The sequence below is a fragment of the Fusarium oxysporum genome, chromosome 3, assembly GCF_000149955.1.
Source record: "Fusarium oxysporum f. sp. lycopersici 4287 chromosome 3, whole genome shotgun sequence".
Lineage (NCBI taxonomy): Eukaryota > Fungi > Ascomycota > Sordariomycetes > Hypocreales > Nectriaceae > Fusarium > Fusarium oxysporum.
In genome coordinates this window covers 500,598-523,032 of record NC_030988.1, presented here as the reverse complement: position 1 = coordinate 523,032, position 22,435 = coordinate 500,598, and the positions used below count along the sequence as shown (strand labels likewise).

Here is a 22,435-nt window from a genome sequence, read left to right as displayed (position 1 = left end):
TCGAGTACAAAGAATAGGAGCACAGACGATTATAGGGTCCTTCACAAGCGTGGCGACAGGAGTAGCTGAGGCTGAAGCCCACATAGCGACCATCCACGAACGATTCTGGAGACGAGCAAGCAAGCTGTGGGTAGACATACACACGCTGCCGCGGACCAACCCGGTCCGGAACCTCCTACGAGGAATCAAAGCCTTCAGGCGCTTCATATCTCCACTCAGGCGCATCGCGGATGTATGCAGAGAGATACCGAAGGATACCATGGAAGTCATTCAGCCATTCACCCTCGCTCCGTGGGAGGCACGCCTACAAGTCATACTGAACAGTCAAGGAGAGGAAGAAGAAAACAAGATCAAAGAGCTAGCCAAAGCAGGATGGGCGGTCAGGATAGCGACAAGCAGCTCCGCACGGAATGATCTAGTCGGCATGGGAGTAGCTATCAGAATCCCCATATCCGTGGCAAGAGCCGGCAAGATCAGCGAAACCTTTTCGGTCACCCTGGGTACGAGGGAAGAACACAACCCGTACACAGCCGAACTGGCAGCGATCGCTCATGGTCTCAACTACCTGCCGGAGATGAAGTATCGAGTCATTGTGATCGCGACAAGTAACAAATCGGCTGCACAAGCTATAGGTAACCCACGCCAGCAGTCAGGCCAAGGGCACATCCGAGAGATATATGATGCTATAGAGAAGCTCCGAGGAAACGGCAACAGAGTCAATATCATCTGGCTACCACGCGACAGCGAGCTCAAAATCCAGAAGACAGCCAAGATGTCAGCTCGTTACGCAACGGAGCCGTACATGACACCACGGAGAGGAATGATCAAAGCAAAGACTACAATTCTCAATCGAGCGAGGGCAGATCTACGAACGGAAAGGAAGCTACCAGATGGAGTTGGCAGGCATTCTAGGAAGGTCGACTCAGCTCTGCCCGGTAAACATACCCGCCTGCTATACGACCAGTTATCATGGAAGGAAGCCAGCGTGCTGGCGCAGCTTAGAACCGGAATGGCGCGACTGAACGGCTATCTATATCAGATCTGGGCAGCACCGACGGATGAGTGCCCATGTAGGCGGACAAAGGAAACGGTAGAGCATTTCCTCTTTCGATGCGTGAAATGGACGACACAACGCAAAGAGATGTTTCAGAGTATAAATGAGAAACGCGGCAACCTCTCCTTTCATCTGGGAGGTAAGGCAGCATCAGACGGTCAGGAATGGAAGCCAGACATGGACGCGGTGCGGGCCACGATCAGGTTCGCGATCGCTACAGGTCGCTTGGAACGGAGATGACGGGAACACTACTAACCTAGTAACATTTTATCAACACTAACCGATAACCTATGACGCCCTCAAATAATCAACAGCAGGCATTGCTTCAGCCGCCGAAGATAGGAAACTGAACACTTGGAGGGATTGGGCTTCAAGTCGACCTGCTACTACTAACAATCACGAGGACTAAGAAGAAAAGCAATGACTAGACTGGAAGGAACAAGGTGAGAATTGTATGGGCTTGGCGAGAGCAAGGCAATAACTAGCGAAGTGTATGTACCTTTAGCTTCAGAGCCCATTGGGCGTTGGCCTACCGGGCGTAATAGACTTGTATTGTATTGTACAGCACGCGGGAATATGCGGACACAAATTGAGCAATGTGTGGCACAGCATGGGCTTGGGGAAACGAGGACGAAAAGCAGGCGTTGTATGTAAGCATTAGTGACCAGTGCCCTTTCGGTCAGAACAGGCCGCCGGGCGTAATAAATTGTATTGTACAGCACGCGAAATATGAAGCAGATGAATCGTTTCCATATTGCGAGATATCTCTCGAAGCTTGGTATGACCTGAAACCCGTGAGGACAAAAGGCATCTTTCACGAATGTGTTCAGCCAACAGCGAGGGATGTACGGTGTACGATCGAGCGTAACTCTTGCGCCGTCGAAAATCAAGTCTAGCCCATAAAGGATGATCTGTAGCTGGGCTTCAGTTTCGGCAGAGCTCCACATCGAAAATCCCTGCCATTGGCCAAGCAGATAATTTCTACTCCATTGAGACGCAGGTTGCTTCGCTGTGGCGACTATGATTCCGAGTGATCTATCACAGAATAGCTCAGCCCAGCGGGTGTGCTGGAGCCACGGGGTTGTCTCACTTGATCCGGTGGCCGTGAAATAGCCAGTCTGAGTACATTCGAATGGGCTTTTCATGATGTGAATGTTCCGACATGCGATGCTTACGAAGAGATGGTGGTAACGGAACTTTTCGATTCATTAGGTTTGCATGCCCCAGTAGATAGGTGGCCAGTGTACACGTTATACGCACGTCGACGCGTTCAAATCATTCGCAGAGCTTCAAGTCAAAACTCTTTAATGGAAAAAGTAAAGTTGGCCAATGAGATAGCGAGATCACCACTTTAGCTTGAACTTTGCTTTGGGCATAGTATTGAGAAGCCTCTTTCAAGTGAAAGTGGAATGCGGGGTCATTGCAGGGAATATCAGCCAATGATGATGTAAAACATCCACTTTCGGTGAAAATGAGTGAATCTATAGAGATGTAGCAAATACGCTTTTGTATATTTCTCGTAATAAACTTGATGAGTATAGAGTCACAGTACGTATATACAGGCGCTTCCCGGAATCTCAGCACACGAGCACACGATTCGCAGCTTATGCCACGGCAGCTTTTCCAGATAACATTTGGCGTAACATCGTCAAGTATTTAACCTTCAAAGACTCAAAAATCTTCAACTCAAGCCACAGTTGTGTCCAATCTGGATGAAGTTCATGATAATCAAAACGTCCCACTTCAAGCAGGGCTCACATACCTTGTGCTATACCGCTATCTCAACCGTCGTCATATCCGCTAGTTGGAGATGGAGTGCGATTTGAACGATAGCAAACTAATGACTCAGATGTCCCTAAAAGTCTTTCTCCCTATAATTTGTTGGGGCGTATAAAGGCGCAGCCAGTATTTACATTTCTTACCACAATCTCATCGTAAAGGCGCGGCAGCGGAGACTGCCGAGCAGCGATATTGGATGGAGACCTCCAGCCAAATGTATAAAGGGCGCTATTCCACCTTTATCCCAGTACCATGCTGGTTTACCATTGCTTCCCCCACTTCTTGCGTATTGTACTAAGCGAGCCCGCTCTACCCTCTTGCGCTTCTTTTCAGGCCTCCTTCAGCGTTCGAATGATGGCACAAGGTCAAAGCTTCTTTGTTCTTCATGATCCTATCACGGTTACGGAAGCAGACAGTTTCCTGGGTTGTTTGGTTGTCTCCAAAAACGCCCCTTTGGATAATTTCTCGCCCATTTCTCTGCGTAACAAAGCCTACAGGAGAACCGACGAACTCATTCCAGGCATACTACCTCAACCTGAAAATTTGGGGTCTGTTGATTGGACCGCAACAGCCGTCAGAAAACGAAGCATTACATGGAAGTTATCAGCGCTGTTAAACTTGAACCTGCCCAGTATTGTGGATGACAGGTTGAGGCTTGAAAGTGAGCTTGTTAAGAGGTATATTCTGCCTGATCCTGAAGCTACGTTCCGACAACTCATGAAAAATGATTTTTACAATCAAGAGGCCTGGAAACTACTCAGAAAGACTAAGTCTAAGTCTAATCGTCTTTACCTCGTCACCGGGTTTATAACTGCCTCTAAAAGCACGTGGGCCAAAAGGTTTGAGAGCACACGGACCAAACCGTTTCAAAGCACACGGAACAAAACGCATACCTATAAACATGTCCCTGATGAACAGATTATCGCCGTAGCGTACTCGGTCGTCCAGATTTCTACCAAACTGACGTGGTTCCCGAGACTGATAACTCGGACATTGGCCGTCGATGGTCCAGAGAGAGCTAAAAGATATCACCTAAGATTCTGATGACGGAAGGCGCAGATTCAAAATGAGGTCGCTAGAGTGTGGAAATCGGGCCCCACGAGTACGGACATGGATGCCAATAGGTTGTAATTGAAAGATAATTTTCAGTGATTCTAAGTACCATGTATCAAGAAGATTCCTACGCTTAACAGAGCTTTTTTCATTTTTCTCGATACGTGGTGTCCTGCTTACTGCGCCTTGCTTGTCATCTTTTCTCATATGTTATCTTTTCACAAATGATATGCTTCCGTTCGTCCAATGAGGCTGACGTGTCGCTTCGAGTGTTGGTTGATCTTTCTGTATTCGAGCCAACCAGAACCTGCAGGTAGAAGGCCTCATTATGGATATTATTAGCCGCACCAATTGGAGAGCCCCGGATTCATTTTATTTTCGACGGATCGTCGGAGGCCCTGCCGTCCGGATATTGGTTTGTTTGCTGCCATGGGGCCATACGGTAGTTTCCCAATAATCAAGGAAGCAAGACTTGCCCTAGTAGGCCCTGTTAACCCTAATTTCTGCGGACGAAGACCCATCGCGTCCGAATTTCCTCAGGCCGCAATCCTCTCTCCGTAGACACTGGTACGGACATCTGGCGACCCGAATTACGAGTGGTATGCACGGAGCGTCAAATCGTGGATCAGGACCTGATACGCGGGGTAGTTGGTACATTAGTAGTAGTAGGGTAATTTGTTGGCTGACATGAATATAAACACGGATTAACTGCAGAGTGATCCGACGTGATCTTATGTCAGTTATGCGGGGCTTGGGCTACTACGACCTAAAGCTGGATCCGACCACCTCATAGCAGCTTTTCCGTGCCTTTGTATCACTGAGTCAGCCTTCACTAGCTAAAGTCGACATAATTAATAGTGCCCATCCACCCTGACGCTTTGCCAGCAGTCTCCAATATGCAGGGCAACTCTTCCCTCTACAAGGATCTAACAGATGCTATCTGCCTCTTGACGTCGCTCACCCAAGTTGCGCCAATCTCACATCCATTGAGTGACCCCATCGACACGGGCAGTGAAAGCTTAGGATGCAAAGACACGGTGGATGTCGACTATTCTCAAGACGATCCGGTCGATTCAGAAGCGGGAAAGTTGGGAGACCACTTCGAGGCCGACAGCGAAGATGCTCGTCTCCGGAGACTCAAAGATATGCTGGTGGACCGTCTGGCAGAGATACTGGCTAGGTTCAGGTCTCCCCCCAGATTAGGAAACCAAGATGCAAAGCATTTCCAGAGGGGAAATTCGGGGTAAGAAAATGGAGATTCTGATTGGTGTAGAAGTGGAAATGCGGCGCATTTCTGCTCTACATTCTTGAGTAGGGCTCCAATCAGAATCGGGGTGCAAGCGCCTAATTGAGCTGCAATAAAATAGCTGGTCCGCACACAGACTATAGGCAACCAAGCATATCTGACCACGTCATACCATCTCGAGAACATTAACTCCCAATCGGATGGCGCGTGTACGACAACCGGGAACCAACAGTCGAGATAAGACACAACATATCCGATATCACCTGATTTACACTCTCCAAAGTTCATTGCATCTCCCTGTCCATTCTAGCCCTCTCAGTCTTTCCCAAATCTGACTGTACGGTAACATTTTGTTAGTCCGTGAGTTCATTTGCTTTCTCCCACAGGATTAAGTCGACAATCGCCTACTCAAGCTTGCATTTTCCCCTAAGCTCCAAGCGGGGTAAGCGGGATCGGAACAACAAACAAACGTAGGGCCATGACACCAAGTCAAGATGCTGCCCAGCTCCCTGTTTAGCATCTACCGGCAATACAAGGAAGACACCGACTCAGTGGCTTCTTGGCTTGCTTCGACAGCAAAGGCCTGCGGATACCCTTCAGATTTACTCACACCTACCGGCATTCAGACAAAGGGAACAGGCCGCTTAAAAGGAAAGGCCAGAAGGGATGCTAAGAAGCAGAATACCTACGTTCCAACTCCTCTACACACTATTCCGAAGTACGTCATTGCTGTCAAGGACTTCATCCCTCTGGCTGAATTCATTTTCGCTTCGAAACCACTTATCTCAGTCCCTCCGTCCTTCGCCGAAACTCTCGACCGAGTCATATATGTGCGGGCCAAGTTTGGCGCTCAACTGATCGACCATGGGATGAAGCCAAGTACCAAATCGGATGCCACTCATTCCTTCTTCGTTGGGATTCTGGAAAAGGTCAGAGATGTCCTCAGGCCTCGTATGCCTGCTGGAACTAAATCTTTTCAATCCTTTGAGGACTTGGGTAATCGTTTCAGTGGTCTCAAAGTCTACGAATCCTCCCCAGAGTTGCTAGATGTCCCTGATATCGAGCGTCCCAAGAATGCACAAGGAGATGACACCATTTACGAGGCCGAACCTCAGACTTCGCTTGAAGATGCTCTAGTAGCGTACACAATCATGGTGAACGATCTCAACCAGATTAGGTCCTACATCGAATGGATTTGGTCCAATTACCGAGACGGACATTTTGACCTCGCCAACGCGGCTGTTGCCACGAATACTGGGATTGATCTGGCACGCAATCTTATTGACCAAGTCCTACCAATTTTTAAGGATCATGGTGGTGCCTGCACTATTTTGGAGAAGTTCTTCTTTATCTGTGCCAGGCGGGATGGATTCTCAGAGGATGATATTCTTTCATGGGGCCCAGCTGGTAAAAACGAAGATATTTATGAGGTTGCGGACAAAACCTACCTAAATGCCAGTCTATTGCTTGATCGTTTGGCTAGGGTTTTACCTCCAAACCATTTGCCGATCTACAAAGAAGGCATATTTGGAATGTACGATCCCCAGAGTGATCGAACGTCCAAGAAAGGTCAAGCCAAATTCAAAGAGGATCTGATCATCCTATCCGAATTCTTCACAGAGGCCGTCACGCTCGCTCGTCTCGTTCCTAACTACCCAGTTGAAGACGAGTTCATTCGAGGAATCCGGGAGTTAGATACGACTGGAAACATACCGTTTCACCTTGTATACGCTACCCAAATCCTCTTAGACGTTCATCACATCATCAGAGATCGCGCATCCAATGCACTGGACAGCCTACTCAAGCACACCACTACGATGGACGATGAGCTCAGCAGCCATATCGAGTTTCACGAGAATTTGAAAATTGAAAACTGGCCTGCTTCGAATGAGCGCGCTCTCCGCGAGTTTAAACAGTCCTTACAATGGTTCGCTCAGGATCCAGTCTTCCTTGCCAAGCAAAGGATCTCGCAGAGGGCTGGAAGCCTAGCCATGGAATCTGAAAGACATCGTATACTCGCCCACTCGCCTATACTCTGCGGCCTTGTGCTATACCACTTTCGAGCTAAGATGTATAATTTTGGTATTGCCATCACGAACGCCTGGGGCTCAATCACGTACCCTGCACATCTGTACAATGCCCTTCGAAATGAAGGCCTTCTCAACGGACATTGGACAGATATGGATACTGTCCAAACGTTGCTAGGAGACTCCAACTTATTCGTTGGTGAACGACCAGAAAATAGGCACGGCTACCTAAAACACTTTCTTCTGCAAATGGGCTATTCTGCTTCAACTTTCGCTGTTGGTGGGAGCAGGCTACTGCGGCGGCCTGGGAGACACCATGGCCTGGCCTCTCGTGGCGGGCCACGTGGCATTAAGGACGGTGCCCCAGTATCATGTATGTTTGTTGAAAGATATGTAAGAGGATCAGGTCAGATTGACCTGTCGCCCGAGCATGTTGACCAGATCATCTCGCGTAGTAGGTTCCAGGAAGAAGGATCAGAGAAAAACAACACTCTCATGCTTACTCTAATCGATGACCGAGACGAGCTGAGGAAGAAGCGTCAGCCCAAACAGCGTAAGAAGATGACTGGAGAAGCCCAGTGGCCTCCAGGCGAGCTTTTGAGGTCTCTGGTTTTGGCCTTGGGAGCAGAAACCTTGGAGTTTTCATTTCCATACTTGCTCATGCATAGGTGGTGTTGGAAGTTCTTGCGTCATGTCAAAGAGGCCTGTGATTTCACCTTGAAGCAGCTGTACACTACCTCTTACATCGAGAAAGAGAGCGAACTACCGTTTGTTGTGGGTTACATATTCATGGCTGCAAGCGATGACCAAGAGAGAAAGGGGGAGTTCTTGATGCGGGCTGCTGCCAAGGTGCTCAATGCCATGATTGAAGGTGGGGCAGGGGAATTGATGCTTGGAGTCGTGCGCAACTCTTATGGGTTGCAAGTTGAGTTTGCTACTGAGCATGACTCTGACAACAGTGGCAGTGCAGATAGTCAGTAGCTATAGCGTATCTTTCAGTTGCTTGAACAACCTCCATATCTGGCGCCCAGTTGTGGGGTTCTGATGTTGTCTTGCCTCCAAGATATAATGATACATACCTTCGTCTCGTATCGGTATACCGAAGCATTTGTGTGCGATATGACGTCTAATCTGCACAGCAGAAGAGAAGTGTGCCACTGTCTCTTTCGCTTGGCCATAAGTGTATTTGTCCGATGGTGCCATTCCAATCTGATGAAGGAAGCCATTCAATTGCGCCATTCCTCTTTATATCTCAGTCACTAGCTTTCTTTTAGGAACTTGAATCATGATATTTATTTAGAAAGCACTAATAGGGCGAATGATTGTTGATTTCGTCATTAGCAGACGTCACCGTGCCGGTGGCCTCGGTGATTGGATGGTAACGGTTCCATGACTTTCGGCGAGCCATGTCACAGCGACTGGGATTGTCTCTTCCGTTCCTTCGTCGGCGCCTTCCGCAGTTACTTTCTTTTCGCTGTTCAGTTCTGGAATAGAAAACCTGACTAAATGTGGTCTCGAAGCCAGCCCCGTCGATTTTATTTTTGGGCTATGATAAGCTTGTCGCGGTGTTTAGGACTCAAAGCAAAACCGCATTTTGTACATATAATAGCTGCTTCAGGCAAATTGTAATAAATGCTAAGCCTTTCAAGCTTCTGCAGTGTTGCCGGGGGGTAGAGTAGAACGGCTATGTTGCCTATAGAGGTACTGGCCATTATGACTAAATATATGTCAACATGATAGACAGGATGGAATGGCGGGGATAGGGTAGATACTATACGAAGATGATAAACACGTGAGTTTCAATATACAATGGTAATGAATGATGTTGTTTAGGTCTGCAGTCAAGCTGTTAAACTTGACAAGGGTCAGCCGACGGAAACGCGACGCGTTTCGTGTTTTAGGTTTTCTAATTTTATGAGTGCGGTACGAGAAACGCAATGCGTTTCCATCGCGGAAAACATGGGGCGAAAATGCTAGACGGTGATTGGTCAAAAACAGGAAACGCAATGCGTTTCTGCTGATAATTCTTGAGTAGGGATCCTGGTGCGTCCAAAACATCATTGATAGTTGGAACAAGGCCTCAGATAGTCGCAGCCAGTAGCCGTTTGGGAGAGAGAAGTCGGATCCTTCGTAGCCTAATGTTCGGTCTTCATGAACTTCTTCATCCTCCCCAAGACCGGCATCTTCGTCTGTACTTGTGTCAGAATTGTCTTGGTCGATATCTGAGATTTCAGGATCGGAAAGGGTTTCGCCGTTGTGACGCCAGTCTTGGCCGCGAGGTTCACCATCTTCGCTGTCTGAACTGTCGCTGATATGACCATCCTCTCCCAGTTGTAGTTGACTAACCAAGTATAACACATGCTGCATCATCTTGACCTCATTGGATCCTAAGCGTACGTTATACACCTCCACACGCTGCCGTGGTGGGTATTGCAGAACGCGAAATACGAAGCAGATAAATCTCTTCCATATTGCTAGATATCGTTTGAAGCTTGGTATGACCTGAAATCCGTGTGGCCAAAAAGCGTCCTTCGCGAATGTGTTTAGCCAACAGCGAGAGATATAGGGCGTACGGTCAAGTGTGGCTCTTGCCCTGTCGAACATCAAGTTTAGCCCATGGAGGATGATCTGTAGCTGGGCCTCAATATCGGCAGAGCTTAACATAGGCCTTCCTTGCCATTGACCAAGCAGATAATTCTACTCCATTGCGGGGCTGGTTGCTTCGCCGTAGCGGCGATAATCTCGAGTGATCTATCACGGAACAACTCGACCCAGCCGGTGTGCCGGAGCCACGGGGTCATTTCGCTCGCTCCAGTAAATGCCACATAATCAGTTTGAGTGCTTTCGAATGGGCGTTTCATTATGTGGAGATCTCGATTTCAAGATTAATGTTGGCGAGGAGATGATGGTGACAAAATTTCTCAACTCGTTGGGTTCATACATCCTAGCAGACAGACGGCCAGGATAACGGCCAGGATACACGTCACACGCGCGTCGACGCGTATTTGATCATTCACATAGCTTGAAGTCGAGACTCTTCAATGGAAAAAGCAAAGTCGACCAATGAAATAGCGAGATCACCGCTTTGGCTTGAACTTTGTTTTGGGCACATTATTGAGAAGCCTCTTTCAGGTGAAAGTGGAATGCGGGGTCATTGCAGGGGTTGTCAGCCAATAACGATGCAAATCGTCCACTTTCAGTGAAATTGGGAGAATCTATAGAGATGTAGAAAGTAATAGTAATAGACCGGAATGCTACCCTACACAATTGATCTTGGTACTGATCCGTATCCATGCTTTGGCGACGCGATCGCCCGCATGCTCCTGGGTTTATTCTTGAATTGCATGTAAATGGCTCATATGGATAATTCATTCCGGGCTAAGATCAATGATTTTCAGATATTGCTATATATTCTAGCTTTATTACATGATCTGATCACTGTATAGCTTTCACATTTCAGTATTCAAAGCTTAGCTTGACTTTTATATAAGCTTTCAAAAACTACCCTCTAAGGTGTAGGTTAAGCTGATCTGCTCGCTTATCAACCACGGTGGGTTTCCAAATTAAATTTAGGTTGAGCATTGTCATGTGAAATAGCAAGCGTGACTAAGCTGACTGCTGAAATGCGCTACTCCATAATAGGAAATGTAAAGCTTGACATACATAGTCCACTATTCCGTAATAGAAAATGTAACGCTTGTCAAGTGTCCAATCTTCGCAATATTACACGACATGCCATGACTGCAATGCTAATCGAAACTGAATGAAACTTGGCTTGAAATACTAATTTGAGCCCTAAAGAAGAGATCATAGTTTAATTTAGCCGAAAAACTTGCTAGTGGCTTTGAACCCGAAGTCGGATTTGCCCACTGGATTCTGTGTACTGGAGTACATCAGTGTGAGAGTCGTCTGCGAATAATTCTTAGGGCTAGGCACAGGGCTATAAATGACGCGCACCTGCTCCGCTATGACAGCAAATCGACGCCATGCTCATGAAGGAATTTTAAGATGTGGTCATGACCATGTATCTTAGCCACACGAGCAGCTGTGATATTGTATCCAATCGTAATATCGAGACGAACGCCCTTTTCTATCAGCTGTTTCATGGACTCGAGGTCGCCATGGCATGCCATCCCGACAAAACCCTTGTCCATGCAGCTCTTTGTTGATGTTTGAGGTTTCTCTCCCAGTTCGGGTGACCAACCAAAGCGAGCTGCAGCTAGAAACCTGTTCTCATGTAGTTTTTCAACCTCCATGTTCGATTTGGCGAAATGTTTCGCGGCTTCAGTATAACGAGCTTGTGCTATGAGCGCAACGGCTACGGCCTCACTCCATTCGGCACAGCCATAAGATGTACTCCCTTGTAAAAAGAGCAATATTTCGGTGGCTTCTTTGTGAATATCCTCGTCGGTGTGAAAATAAACATCATCAAAAAGACGACAAGTAAAAGTTGATGGTTCCCACTCTCTTACAAGCTCAACATCTTCCTTATATTGGAGTTGCTCTATGGCAAGTCGTCGGTAGTCTGACGGTAGTTTGGCCACACGATGGCATGGACCCGAGCCGTATACTGTCTTGTATGAGTCCATTACGAGTCCCCTGAAGTGCGTAGAAACGCGCTCTAGTCGTAAGAGGTCATTTGTTTCTAGAAAGCCGAGAACACGTAGGTACAACTCGTTTGGCAACGTCATCTTATCAGGTAATCCTTCCTTAGGAACAACTCCTGCAGGTGGCCGCGTCCGGCTCATGTTGCCTGATTTCTGTAGTGACAATTTTCAAGAACAGTTGATAAGCTTATTTATCATGCCTGGGGACATTATCAGATGCTAAACTGTAAGTCGAAATGGTGATATGCGCAGTACGAACACAAAACAGCTAACAATTGAGTTAATCAAGGAAGACAGTATTATTGGGGGGCCCTGACACATTATAAATAGCCACTGAGAAGGTTTATCACTCACTTTTATTACCAAAAATCCGGCGGGAGATTGAAAACACCATCCCTCTTTCAGTCAAATAGGAACTAGCAAGGGTATAAGCCAATGAGAGACATAGAATTTGCTCTTTTACTGAAAATGGGACGAACAATAGGGATGTAGATCCAGTATTTCTGTGTTGACCCAGTGGTCCATGTCTGCAGATAGACATACTCGGACTGCTGGTCAAGATCGCGACGGCGACGGTGTCGGGCAGACCTGGCTCCAGAGTCGCAGCAATCATCCGGCGGGTTAGACTGGTGGCGTCGCGTCGACTGGATATTAATAGTGCGAAATTGGCAGTTGATGCAGGCGAAGCCTTTATAAACTTGCAGCTTGTCGTGCCAGCTCAGGGCGATGCATCATCAGGTTCTAAGGGTGCAGGGGATAAAGATTTCAGAAGTTGACTTAGCCCTTTCTAGCTTCTGTGGAGTTGTTGTGCTTATCGTGTAGATATATTGTTACGCGTGATGGGCCATTGGATAATGCGAATTTGCAGCTCTCTCTGGTGCAAAATAGGAGACAGGCGCTGGTACCAAAAAGAGCTGTAGATTATCGAGAAGGGTATTATTAGCCATTATATAAGCAATGTTAGTACCTTAGGAACGTACTGGATCCTGTTGCCTTGATAGTGCTGTAATGGATGATACTTTGTAAAAAGGGGTCTAACGGGAAGTGCTCGAGATGTCATGCGTGCGCGGAGTAGTATTTTGGCAATTGAACGAAACACGCGGACATGACGCGTGCATGGATAACCCAGCAACGTGCACGGGCCAGACTTGTTGTATTTCGTCGAATTACCACCACGACTGCGTACAGTAGCGATAAACTTTGAGTGCACCGATTGGATAGAGTGCACAGATATTACAGAAATAGCAGTCGTAAATCGAAAAATAGTTAAAGGAACGGCAATCTAGATACTTTCGACACTTGAACTTCAATCAGCCCCTCCTCTTTCTGATGCTGGATCTCTACTCCTCTCCACTGCCTGAGTACTTGAACCCATCCTTACTTTCCTCCCCTTTGGACTCTTCGCGACTAGCATATCTTTGGCTCCGTAATTGGTAGGAATGTTGACGTTTCAGACGGGCTTTTCGTCGCTTCGGTAACTGATGGGGATTTCTTGTGGTTTATGTTGACATGTTGCCCGTGTTGTAGTGCTCCAGGATTTCGGCTGACGTAGATGATGTTTGCCGCTCTTTATCGAATTTGACGCTACGTATAGCATCCTGCATGTCTACGGTAGAGAGTAGAGATAGAAATCCTTGGTCCTCTACTCCGGCGCTGTTCCTCAATAAGCCCAAAACCTCCTCCCGGGCAGTTTCTTTATTGCTCAGTCCATCGGCAATCGTTACGAGCTGTTGCCACAGAAAGACTTTGATGTTTCGAATTTCGTATATGAAACAAGCTTGGGCGGAGTCAACCTTCCAACAAGGGGTTTGTTATTGGAGCCAGAAATGAGCGGCGTGATTCTACTTACCGTTGGGATAGTCCACGGGGCTTTGCCTCCTGTGGAAACCATGATGTAGTAAAAGGCTCGCTCGCTCACTTTTTGTGGGAGTGCGAAAAAACCAAGTTCGAAGCAAATGAGAAAGGTGAAGGGACCAAAATGACTTAACTGAGAGACGGGGCAGCCGCCTTTATAGAACGTGTAGGGCACCGATGGGCTGATTACCAGGTGCATCCTTGTACGAATCCACAGTGGCTGCGGCGTCGAGATCACCATACCCCCCTGATGACTCCTGAGTTACCCCTCTAGAATGCATGGTGACAAGCCCAAGACACCCCAACGCCTCAAGGTTGAATGGGTAGGACTATGAAGCTAACTAAGGGCGCCTTGGCAGTACCAGTGTTGCGTCTGCGAAGAAAACCCCATAGTGGCGAGTATAATATGACTGAATGTCTGAACCCTGGCCTGGATCGCCCCACAGTTTGATGACCCGCGTGTGGCTGCACAACAGAGAATTGCGTTTTGACGGTTCAAAATGTGACCACCATTTTCTCAAGCTGCGCACCCAATGGACTTGTGCATCAGTTACATGGTCACTTGGTAACCGATGACCCTCTGCCTGGACTGACATGTGCCAAGGCCTGCTTTTTCACGCTTGTGGGAAGGCTTTGTGGCTGCAGCTGGCCGCTTTCAATCCTTCAACTATCAGGGTGGACTTCGGGCCTGCGGGTAACAACCTATATCTTCGAATTTCGTCCACCAGCCGCGCCCTGGCGGTGGCTATGGCCAGCTGTACGACCTAAGGTCTCTGGTGCTGCCAACAAAAACGCTCTGACGAAACTGTCTGATGCGAAAAAGTAAGGTTGACCAATGTAACGACGAGATCACCGCTTTGGTTTACACTTTGCCGGGGTTATGTTGTGAAGATCCCTTTTCCGGGTGAAAGAAGAACGCGAGGTGACCACAGAGAAGAGCAGTCGATGGGCTACCTGTCTGCTCCTTCAACTCTAGGATTATTGCCAAGACCCACCACGGTAGTGCATTTATTTCTACAACCGGGGTTGAGAGATAGATTGGTGACGGTCGAATGTGGCTGATCTCAACAGAGCGAGAGAGCAGCAGAAGAGGAAGAAAATGTAAAGGTCGCACCTAACCATCACCCCACAGGGCAAAAGATTGGGCTATAACTGCTATTGTAGCAATTACGGTGGTGCTTTTAGCTGCCTATAGGAGCTTACGTTGGACCAAGCCGTAACAGAAAAGAAGACGGAAAAAAAAAAAAAAATATAAGCCATTACGAAAAAAACAAAAGAAAAGGCAGACAATAGTAAAATTAAACCCAACTGATTGCATTTGTCGATGCGATCATCAATCCTTCACGCTTCGCTGCTGTATATTCATTGTCGCTGCTCGTCCCGTTCCGAGCTTTGGTTGTAGTTGAAAGTGGAGAAAAGGGCGACTTCAAAATTTGGGGGACTGCTTCCGTTTTGAACCCGCGTCCCTTCCAAATCCGCCGCCGTCATTTGGATATCCTTCTCTCCAAAACCGGTGAGCAAACTCTGCACCACTGCGCTGCGATCGGTCCCGTGGGCCGCGACGGTACTTTGTATACCCTGGATCATTTTCTCCTTCTCTCTGGACGCACAGATCTGCTGCGACTTGATGGCCTTGACCTGGCCCTGTGGTGGTACTGCGACCCTGGAAAATCGGTTCCCTCGCATGCTTACCCGTCTTTCCCCCGGTTCGGGTGTTATGGTGGCCTGGAGCTCAACAGTCGAGCATAATGCTGATTGCTGAAAGTGACAAAGCTGCTGCATCATTCCCATGAGCTCTGGCGAGCCCTCCGTGATCTGGGCCGCACCAACTGCACCCCTCACAACATCAATCACACGAGTTGCGTTTCCGACGCTGTCAGACTGGTACGCCGATGTGGCTTCTTCACTCGCCTCGCCTGCCCTGTCCTGGTGGGCATGTGTGGATAAATCTGCCGGCGAAGCTTATCTGGCAAGCCTATTCAGCCTCAAGACAAGGGAGCACTTCCGCAAGGTGATTCTGATGCTGGACTCCGACGGGCTGTTTTATGACGCCGACTCTTATATGAACCCGACAATCTGCGACACGCTTCTTGATAACCTATCGATACTGGGAATAGTCATCGAGCAGCCAGAACCTGCACATCCATACCGAGCAGGCAGGGACAACATGAATGACGAGAAAGAGGAGTGGAGAGCATGGCTGACAACTACTTTGGAGTACATAAACCAAGCCATTCCCAACGACGCTAAAGTGGTCGTGGATACCAATAAAATGACAGACGCAACAGAGATTGTTGAGAGAGCGATGTCGGGGCGGTGCAATTTCCAGGATTTGCGAGATGGCGACAGGGTATTTGAGAGGGCGGAGTACTCTTACACAGGCGGCTATTGGGACGACGACCATGGACCGACTAGTTGCAGAGACATCATCGATGATTGTGACTACGACTATTATTACTCGGACTGACTTGCTTATATCTCTTTACCATTTTTGGAGGATTAGTAGGATTCTGGTGGGATGGAAATAGGACTTTGGTAACAACAGTCAATACATTCCGAGTTACTTCTTATCCAACGATCATACACAAGACGGGAAGAGTCATAGTAATACAGGTAAACGGCAAGGGTAATTGGCAAATAATAATATTCATGCAGATATATTATATTATGTATCACAGACATTGATATGGGTCAGATTTGAAGTCCTCTGCCGCTCTTGTAGATTATACAGATACAAGGTCTTGCTCCGTACTGGCAGGAACAGTCAATATAGATTTAGCAGTTATGTGGAACAAACGACATACAGTGGCAAACTTGTTGAGTAGGCCATTATGGTCACTTGATGGTTGCGTGCGCTAAGCTGGCAGCTCTGTTATAGGTCGTGAGTGTTGATCGGAAATTCGTTGGACGATTGAGATCCTTCATGCGACATCAATCGTGCAGTCGTATTACATGCGTCGTTGTAAGGTTATTATGTACTTGGAATCTAGTTCATCATATCAGCAAAGTATCTCGCACGTCAAAATCAACAACATACCATGATAGCACCTTCAGCCACGCGATATACGCGTAATGAGTTCACTGAGTATCTCCTCCTTAAGGATATCCACAAACTCATCATCGTCCTTCCCTCTTGTAACAAAGTCTATCTTTTCTTCGTGCTCTCGGAGGGTATCTTCTATCTCGCTTATTATCACGCTCGCTTCGTTGTCGGCATTATCTTGGGTATATCGTAATCCTGCGAGTTCGGTGTCCAGATCGACGACTTTCTTCTCGCATTGTGTTAGCTGTGTTTGCAGCTTCACCACCTCGGCTTCTCCGTCCACGACTTTCTTTTCGCATTGAGTGAGTTGTGTTTGTAGCTTGGTAATCTCAGTTTCTCGGTCCAAAGCCGTCTTCTCGCATTGGATGAGTTGCGTCTGTAGCTTGGCGACGTCGGCTTGTAGTTCCTGGACATGCCGTGACTGGTCCTCGGGGGTATTGGGTCGTGTACGATTATGGACTACAGCCTCGAGTTCTAGCAGCTTGTTCCATATTGTGGCGTTATTAGGGACTACCTCCCGGCTTCGTTTGCCAGTTGAGTCTTGGCTTCGTTTGCGCTTGTGGGAAGGGGTAGGTGGATCGAAGGAGTCTCAGCCGGCTCGATTGACTCGGTGCTCTTGACTGCGAGATCTGTCAAGGTCCCGGCTCTCGAAAGGCCGGAACGATCACGAAGTGTCATGACCTTTGCACCACGACCCGAGAACCAACGAGATATGTCATAATCAGGACCAGAGAATGGATTCAGCTGCTGTATGGTTGCGGAGCTGAGAGACTCTAACTGATCCTGAGACAATGCATCGTCGGGGATGTAGACGCGTAAAGAGGTTGTCTCTACCAACTCATAGAGCGAGTCAAGTATGACTCCGGAACGCAATCGGGCAGCCGTAACTGGCTCGCTTATAAAGCTTGGGATGAGGATAGTGATCGCGTCGTTGAGCTCGAAGTTAAGACATATCGTAGACCCAAGGACAGGCTTGACGGGATCGGGGACGTCTTGTTCGACGGAAGGTGTGAGGGAGATGATAGACCGAGGGTTGACGTGAATGCAGATGGCTGAAGTCTTGGTGTGTTGCTTATAGCTAATGGGAATCTGAATTTCGAAGAGCGCCGAGGTCGTATTAAGGTGTAGCGTAAATCGAATCGAAGAACTCTTAGGATCAGGCTCAGCGAGATATCGTGGCGTACCATTATGCTGCCACGCAAGCACCGCCTTTACCGCATCTAACTGAATCGACGCCATCGCGCTACCAATTAATTTAGTATATCAAGACACGTACACGTACCTGACCTATAATCCCAAACCCTTTCCCACAGCAACCCTAGAAGAAAAACCAGTTTCGCTGACAGGCGACCCGTGACCTCCAGATAAACTGCGAGGTCATGCCCAGACTCCAGATATACTGCGAGTCGGAGCGCGTGTCCCTTCTGCACCCCGGTTATTCCACGGAAGGAGGCGCGCGCGCTCGTTCGGTGGGTATAAGTCGGAATTTTATAACGGTGCAGCAGCGATGTACGGGCTTCTTCTGCGGGAAGCGGGTGGTGAGGGGGGCGTTGGTTGTGGTTTGTTGTGGTGTTTGCAGAGGGCGACATCGTGAGGATTTGGGAGGAGAAATTGATGAGGTTGGGTGGAGTTGGGCATGGTACGTGATGAAACTGATTACGCGATGACTAAGGAGGTGAGAGGCTAGCCATAGTGGTACTAGTGTCTGTTTTAACTGAGCAGACTCCACTTGTCGTTGATCGCCTAGTCTCCCAACAAATCAAAGCTCAAGATGACTAGCCTGGAATTACCATCCCTCCAGTGGCTCTGACACCCACTACACGGCAAAGCCATGCTTTTGAAACGGGCTAATTGGCGCTGAGTGAGTGGTAATTGGTACAGTAGCAAATTCCAACCAACGTGCACGGATAAAAAGGATGTAGTTTCATGAAGATAATGGAGACAAAGGGCTAGCGCACGGACAAAAAGTGTGTAATTTAGTGAATTACAGGCAGTCCTTTCTACAGTAGCAGCAGCAGCAGCAGCAGCAGCAGCAGTAGTAGTGGTGGTAGTGGTAGGAGGTGTAGAAGGAGAAGGCAATAAAATTAACTAAATAGATTCATTCCGAATGAGCGACTTCCCCCAGAAACAATTCTACAGCTCTGAACAAGTCTCACTTCGCCATAGTATCATCAAGAGTTTCTCCATCTTCGACGGTCATTTCCTTTACACTCTTGGTCGTGGAATTTGCCGGCGATTTAGCCGACTTACGACTAAGAACCTTCAGTTCGATACCGATCTCGTCGACTCTCTGTACAAGCGACGGTCAACGATAGTATACATTATCATCTTCAAGGTATTCACCTGTGTAATGAGCTGTCTGGGTCTTTCACAAAGCTGCCTCTCTTGGGTCTGAATCTCCAGGATGCTTTCCTCGTACGCATCATTTGAAGAGTGGACAAAACACAGTCCACCCACCCAAGCAACGCCGGGAATAATGCACATGTCTGAGATCTCATTGTAGAGCGCTGCTGCCTTGGACGCAATCAGAAATCTGTCTTTCATGCGGTCAGCGTCCCTGAGAAAGTCCTATATCTTAAATAAGTATATGGCTGAGCTTTCGTGAGAAGTAATAACATACTCGCTTCAATTCTGGGTCAATTCAGCTCATCTAGATCGTCAGGCGCCAGGTTTCTCATCAACACTCGATCATGGCCGTCATCGATCACTGCCATAATCTTCTGGATACCAAGCAAAAATTCCAAGAAATTTTCGATCTGTTCCTGCAACTTAGTAAGGTCTTCGAGGGTTTTGTTCAATATAGCGACGACGTCGGCCTTTCGTAGTTAGAATGAACCTTTGGAAATATAGAGCTCAGGTTATCTAAGCCTTACGGTTGATTGAACCTCATTTTGAAGCTCACCCAGTATGTCATTCAAACTGGAAATCGTTTGCTGGGCTGCCCCAATGCGCCTATCCAGTGTCTATGGGGGACCTACTGACATTCCAGCAACTATCAGTTTGGGGTTCATGAAGAGCGCCGCCATTGCAGAAAAGACAGCATCGACTCCCGGGGCTCTGGCTATTTGGGCATAAGAGTCAGCCTCGAACATGCGAGTGAAATAAAAAGCTCACTTCGGAAGTCGTTGTAAGTGTCCTTGTAGTCCTGTAAGGCTTCGTTGAAGACCTCTCTGGACTCTTCTAACTTTTGTCTGTGCTTCTGAAGCGTCTCCTCGTATCTTTGTGTTCCAACAATCTTTCTCTCCGCCTCCTTCTTTTGTGTCTCGTTGGACGCTGTTCTAAGTCAAATTTGTTCCCAGTAGCCACTAGATGATATTGGAAGCTTACTTGTCTTTTCGTCCAGCGCACGTAGCACATTTTGCGTTTCGTATTTCCATTGAGAGAAGTTCTCCTTCACGTGAGCAATGGTATTGACGGATTCATCTACTGCTCTCAATCCGGACGTAATTAAAGACTGCAATCGTACGTTTCTTACCGTGCCATGCTTCTTGTGAATATATCGCACTATGCACTCTATCTAATCGTGGATGTTAACTTCTTGAACAATAACTCAAGTAGAATATCTTACAGTGCCCTCAACCTCAGACATGGCCTTAGTTAGGACAGCCACTCTTCCCATCTGTTCAGATGCTGATCTGAATGCCTCCTGGCCCATATGGGTACAGTGACCAATGTTGGCCCGCAATGAGTCGTATCTGACGAGATGTTAGTATTCTATGGCCGGTTGAGCCTTGTCGAGGATTATACTTAAGCCCATGACCAGAGAGTTCAAGGCTTGTCAGTGGCGATCTGGACACCAACAACTTGCAATGAGCCATCAGTATAATGCATTGTGGTGCTTGTTGTATTTGGTGACCCCATTTACGTGGTGCAGTCTGGTTGTAGAGGTCATCGTCGCGAAAAATAAGCTGCTGCTCATCCATGTTTTCCTGTCAGGCGGGCTGATGAATGACAGGCAAAATTATTTCTATAGGAACTTTGAGGGTATTGTCTGATCAATATATAGTTGAGAAACTCCAGATAATTTGCTTTTGCCATCATTATGTGCCTCGGACCAAGATAAGACTCGTCCAGCCAGACACCACCATGAGCATCTCCGTCCGACTACTGTTATCCAAGAATTTTATTTGACAACAGCATATGCAATGAATTCTTACTTGGGACTAGACCCGTTTCTGTGCATGAAAAACAATATTCACCGAGTACATTCACCTATCAAAGGTTGGGTGGTAGCACCACAGAAAGCATGGAAATTTAGGTGGGCCAATTGTATGAGGTTGCGTGTCACTCGCAGACAGATTTTGTCCATATGACATGACTGAACAACGCATGCCTGCAAGCGTTACTGAAGGCTGCAAGGAAATATAAACCATCCAATGATTTATGTTTCTTTCCAACCTTATCTTCCACCCCTACTCTGAAATGTCGTTATTTTCCTGGTCGTTCCCACATTACAAAGCTGGTGGAGGTGATTTTGGTATGTAGGACTAGGGTACAAAAGCAAATAAGGATGCAGGGGAATTTTACGGACTCTTCCTTGTGTACTCGGATTATATCGTGTTAGAGATGGGACTTCTACATTTTGTGAGCGGCAAGAGGCCATCGGAGTTCTGCTGCTTCAGCAGCTATTCATGGGCAAAGACGAGAAGGGGAAGCAGATGGTGAAGGAGGCTCGTGAGGTGCACTATGGCGAGAACGAGTTCTTGGTGAGACTGCATTGGTTATGCGAGTTTCAATGTGATCAGTACGATATCGACACAGAACCGGTACCCATCGCCCCATTGGTCCGACGTCTTGTTGTCGTGACAAACCTACACGACAAGTACGACTGGGAAGATCATACTGAGGACAATCCGTGCTATCCTTGCGACGGCATCGGCGATGGAGAGGGAAACATAGATCCCAACCATATTCGACCCAGCGGAGATATCGTGGCAAGACGAACCCGGAAGCGTTTGGAGGAGCTCTTCTTGTTCATCAACGCAGAGGAGATCACGCTTGTGCTCCGTGGAGGTGGACCACCTGATGGTAGTGATGCAGCAACGCGTCAGACCATCGCAGACATATCCGTCACAGTCAAACGTTTGATAGAGTTCTTTGGCAATCGCTTCGCTGTCCAGAAATGGCCTGACAGCAGATCTCGTCCGACTCGGAACTTAGTATCCTATTGGAATAAACCAACAGATCGCACTAGACGGGATATAAGGGAAGGCAGGGCCTCGTTTCAGCAACAAATGCAAATGGACGTGGAGAGGTGGACGCGTGAGCCATTCACAATCAAGAGCCGAAGCTAGAAGGTCTTTTGGGTTGTACTGTAAACTTAAAAATAAAATAAAAACCGGACTTGACTTGAAATGGCTAGAAATAAACGCGTAATCCCGGTCAAGCTACCCTTTGTTATCCATTGTCCACGACGCGTTGAGATCCGTGCCGATAATGATGATGTGTTCGTCTTGCATTTGGTTCGGTCGTCTGGTTTGCTACTTCAGAAAGATATAACGTGGTTGATAAGCATGCTGATCATCCAAGTATGCTGATCAAAAATTCCAGCCTCTAAACTTTAAATCCATTTAAAAACATAATAAACCATCTGATCAATTAAAACTACTTACCATACTCTTCCCCAGAGGTCTCAATCACTACCTGACACGTCCTTGCATTATGCCCGGCCTTGCCGCATACACCACAACGCCGACCACCCGGTCGCTCTGACCTTCCTCGACCACCACTTCTCGATGATTCGGCCACTATCTGCGCATCAACATCCATCTG

The 22,435-nt window shown here is 47.6% G+C and overlaps 11 protein-coding genes across 11 annotated transcripts; 5 read left to right on the top strand and 6 right to left on the bottom strand.

The window, feature by feature from the left end:
* Positions 1 to 3,051: 3,051 nt before the first annotated feature.
* Positions 3,052 to 4,127, top strand: FOXG_20896 (uncharacterized protein). Its single transcript, XM_018401215.1, has one exon. It carries the CDS (start codon positions 3,086 to 3,088, stop codon positions 3,875 to 3,877), a length of 792 nt encoding a protein of 263 aa, XP_018251768.1. The 5' UTR covers positions 3,052 to 3,085; the 3' UTR covers positions 3,878 to 4,127.
* Positions 4,128 to 4,782: 655 nt separating this feature from the next.
* On the top strand, positions 4,783 to 5,133 carry FOXG_20895 (uncharacterized protein; the record flags this gene model as incomplete). The annotated part of the gene is made up of 1 exon (XM_018401214.1): positions 4,783 to 5,133. The coding sequence occupies one exon, from the start codon at positions 4,783 to 4,785 to the stop codon at positions 5,131 to 5,133; it is 351 nt and encodes a 116-aa protein (XP_018251767.1).
* Positions 5,134 to 5,438: 305 nt separating this feature from the next.
* FOXG_12448 (uncharacterized protein) lies at positions 5,439 to 8,140 on the top strand (the record flags this gene model as incomplete). Its single annotated transcript, XM_018392240.1, has 1 exon — positions 5,439 to 8,140. The coding sequence occupies exon 1, from the start codon at positions 5,627 to 5,629 to the stop codon at positions 8,138 to 8,140; it is 2,514 nt and encodes an 837-aa protein (XP_018251766.1). The 5' UTR covers positions 5,439 to 5,626.
* A 438-nt stretch (positions 8,141 to 8,578) lies between these two features.
* Positions 8,579 to 10,060, bottom strand: FOXG_20894 (uncharacterized protein). The gene is made up of 2 exons (XM_018401213.1): positions 9,506 to 10,060; positions 8,579 to 9,348 (listed from the first exon to the last, which is right to left on the bottom strand). Exons 1-2 carry the CDS (start codon positions 9,821 to 9,823, stop codon positions 9,295 to 9,297), a joined length of 372 nt encoding a protein of 123 aa, XP_018251765.1. The 5' UTR covers positions 9,824 to 10,060; the 3' UTR covers positions 8,579 to 9,294.
* Positions 10,061 to 11,124: 1,064 nt separating this feature from the next.
* On the bottom strand, positions 11,125 to 11,907 carry FOXG_20893 (uncharacterized protein; the record flags this gene model as incomplete). The annotated part of the gene is made up of 1 exon (XM_018401212.1): positions 11,125 to 11,907. The coding sequence occupies one exon, from the start codon at positions 11,905 to 11,907 to the stop codon at positions 11,125 to 11,127; it is 783 nt and encodes a 260-aa protein (XP_018251764.1).
* A 1,174-nt stretch (positions 11,908 to 13,081) lies between these two features.
* Positions 13,082 to 13,861, bottom strand: FOXG_12447 (uncharacterized protein; the record flags this gene model as incomplete). Its single annotated transcript, XM_018392239.1, has 2 exons — positions 13,082 to 13,559; positions 13,616 to 13,861. 2 exons carry the CDS (start codon positions 13,859 to 13,861, stop codon positions 13,266 to 13,268), a joined length of 540 nt encoding a protein of 179 aa, XP_018251763.1. The 3' UTR covers positions 13,082 to 13,265.
* A 269-nt stretch (positions 13,862 to 14,130) lies between these two features.
* Positions 14,131 to 16,412, top strand: FOXG_12446 (uncharacterized protein). Its single transcript, XM_018392238.1, has one exon. The coding sequence runs from the start codon at positions 15,410 to 15,412 to the stop codon at positions 16,085 to 16,087; it is 678 nt and encodes a 225-aa protein (XP_018251761.1). The 5' UTR covers positions 14,131 to 15,409; the 3' UTR covers positions 16,088 to 16,412.
* FOXG_20892 (uncharacterized protein) lies at positions 14,983 to 15,306 on the bottom strand (the record flags this gene model as incomplete). Its single annotated transcript, XM_018401211.1, has 1 exon — positions 14,983 to 15,306. One exon carries the CDS (start codon positions 15,304 to 15,306, stop codon positions 14,983 to 14,985), a length of 324 nt encoding a protein of 107 aa, XP_018251762.1.
* Positions 16,251 to 17,902, bottom strand: FOXG_12445 (uncharacterized protein; the record flags this gene model as incomplete). Its single annotated transcript, XM_018392237.1, has 4 exons — positions 16,251 to 16,371; positions 16,425 to 16,606; positions 16,658 to 17,219; positions 17,285 to 17,902. The coding sequence occupies 2 exons, from the start codon at positions 17,900 to 17,902 to the stop codon at positions 16,671 to 16,673; spliced, it is 1,167 nt and encodes a 388-aa protein (XP_018251760.1). The 3' UTR covers positions 16,251 to 16,371; positions 16,425 to 16,606; positions 16,658 to 16,670.
* A 913-nt stretch (positions 17,903 to 18,815) lies between these two features.
* On the bottom strand, positions 18,816 to 20,586 carry FOXG_12444 (uncharacterized protein; the record flags this gene model as incomplete). Its single annotated transcript, XM_018392236.1, has 9 exons — positions 18,816 to 18,953; positions 19,007 to 19,231; positions 19,284 to 19,294; positions 19,392 to 19,479; positions 19,642 to 19,724; positions 19,778 to 19,936; positions 19,991 to 20,180; positions 20,232 to 20,358; positions 20,411 to 20,586. 9 exons carry the CDS (start codon positions 20,584 to 20,586, stop codon positions 18,816 to 18,818), a joined length of 1,197 nt encoding a protein of 398 aa, XP_018251759.1.
* Positions 20,587 to 21,294: 708 nt separating this feature from the next.
* On the top strand, positions 21,295 to 21,957 carry FOXG_12443 (uncharacterized protein; the record flags this gene model as incomplete). The annotated part of the gene is made up of 1 exon (XM_018392235.1): positions 21,295 to 21,957. One exon carries the CDS (start codon positions 21,295 to 21,297, stop codon positions 21,955 to 21,957), a length of 663 nt encoding a protein of 220 aa, XP_018251758.1.
* Between the last annotated feature and the right edge of the window lie 478 nt (positions 21,958 to 22,435).

What these genes read in the sequence shown, in the direction of transcription:
- FOXG_20896 (XM_018401215.1), top strand. Translation starts at nt 3,086, where the DNA reads ATGCTGGTTTACCATTGCTTCCCCCACTTCTTGCGTATTGTACTAAGC.
- FOXG_20894 (XM_018401213.1), bottom strand. Translation starts at nt 9,823, where the DNA reads ATGTTAAGCTCTGCCGATATTGAGGCCCAGCTACAGATCATCCTCCAT. An exon ending in TGCAGCATGTGTTATACTTG is followed by an intron (nt 9,349 to 9,505) that starts GTTAGTCAACTA and finishes ACACAAGTACAG; the next exon opens with ACGAAGATGCCGGTCTTGGG.
- FOXG_12446 (XM_018392238.1), top strand. Translation starts at nt 15,410, where the DNA reads ATGAGCTCTGGCGAGCCCTCCGTGATCTGGGCCGCACCAACTGCACCC.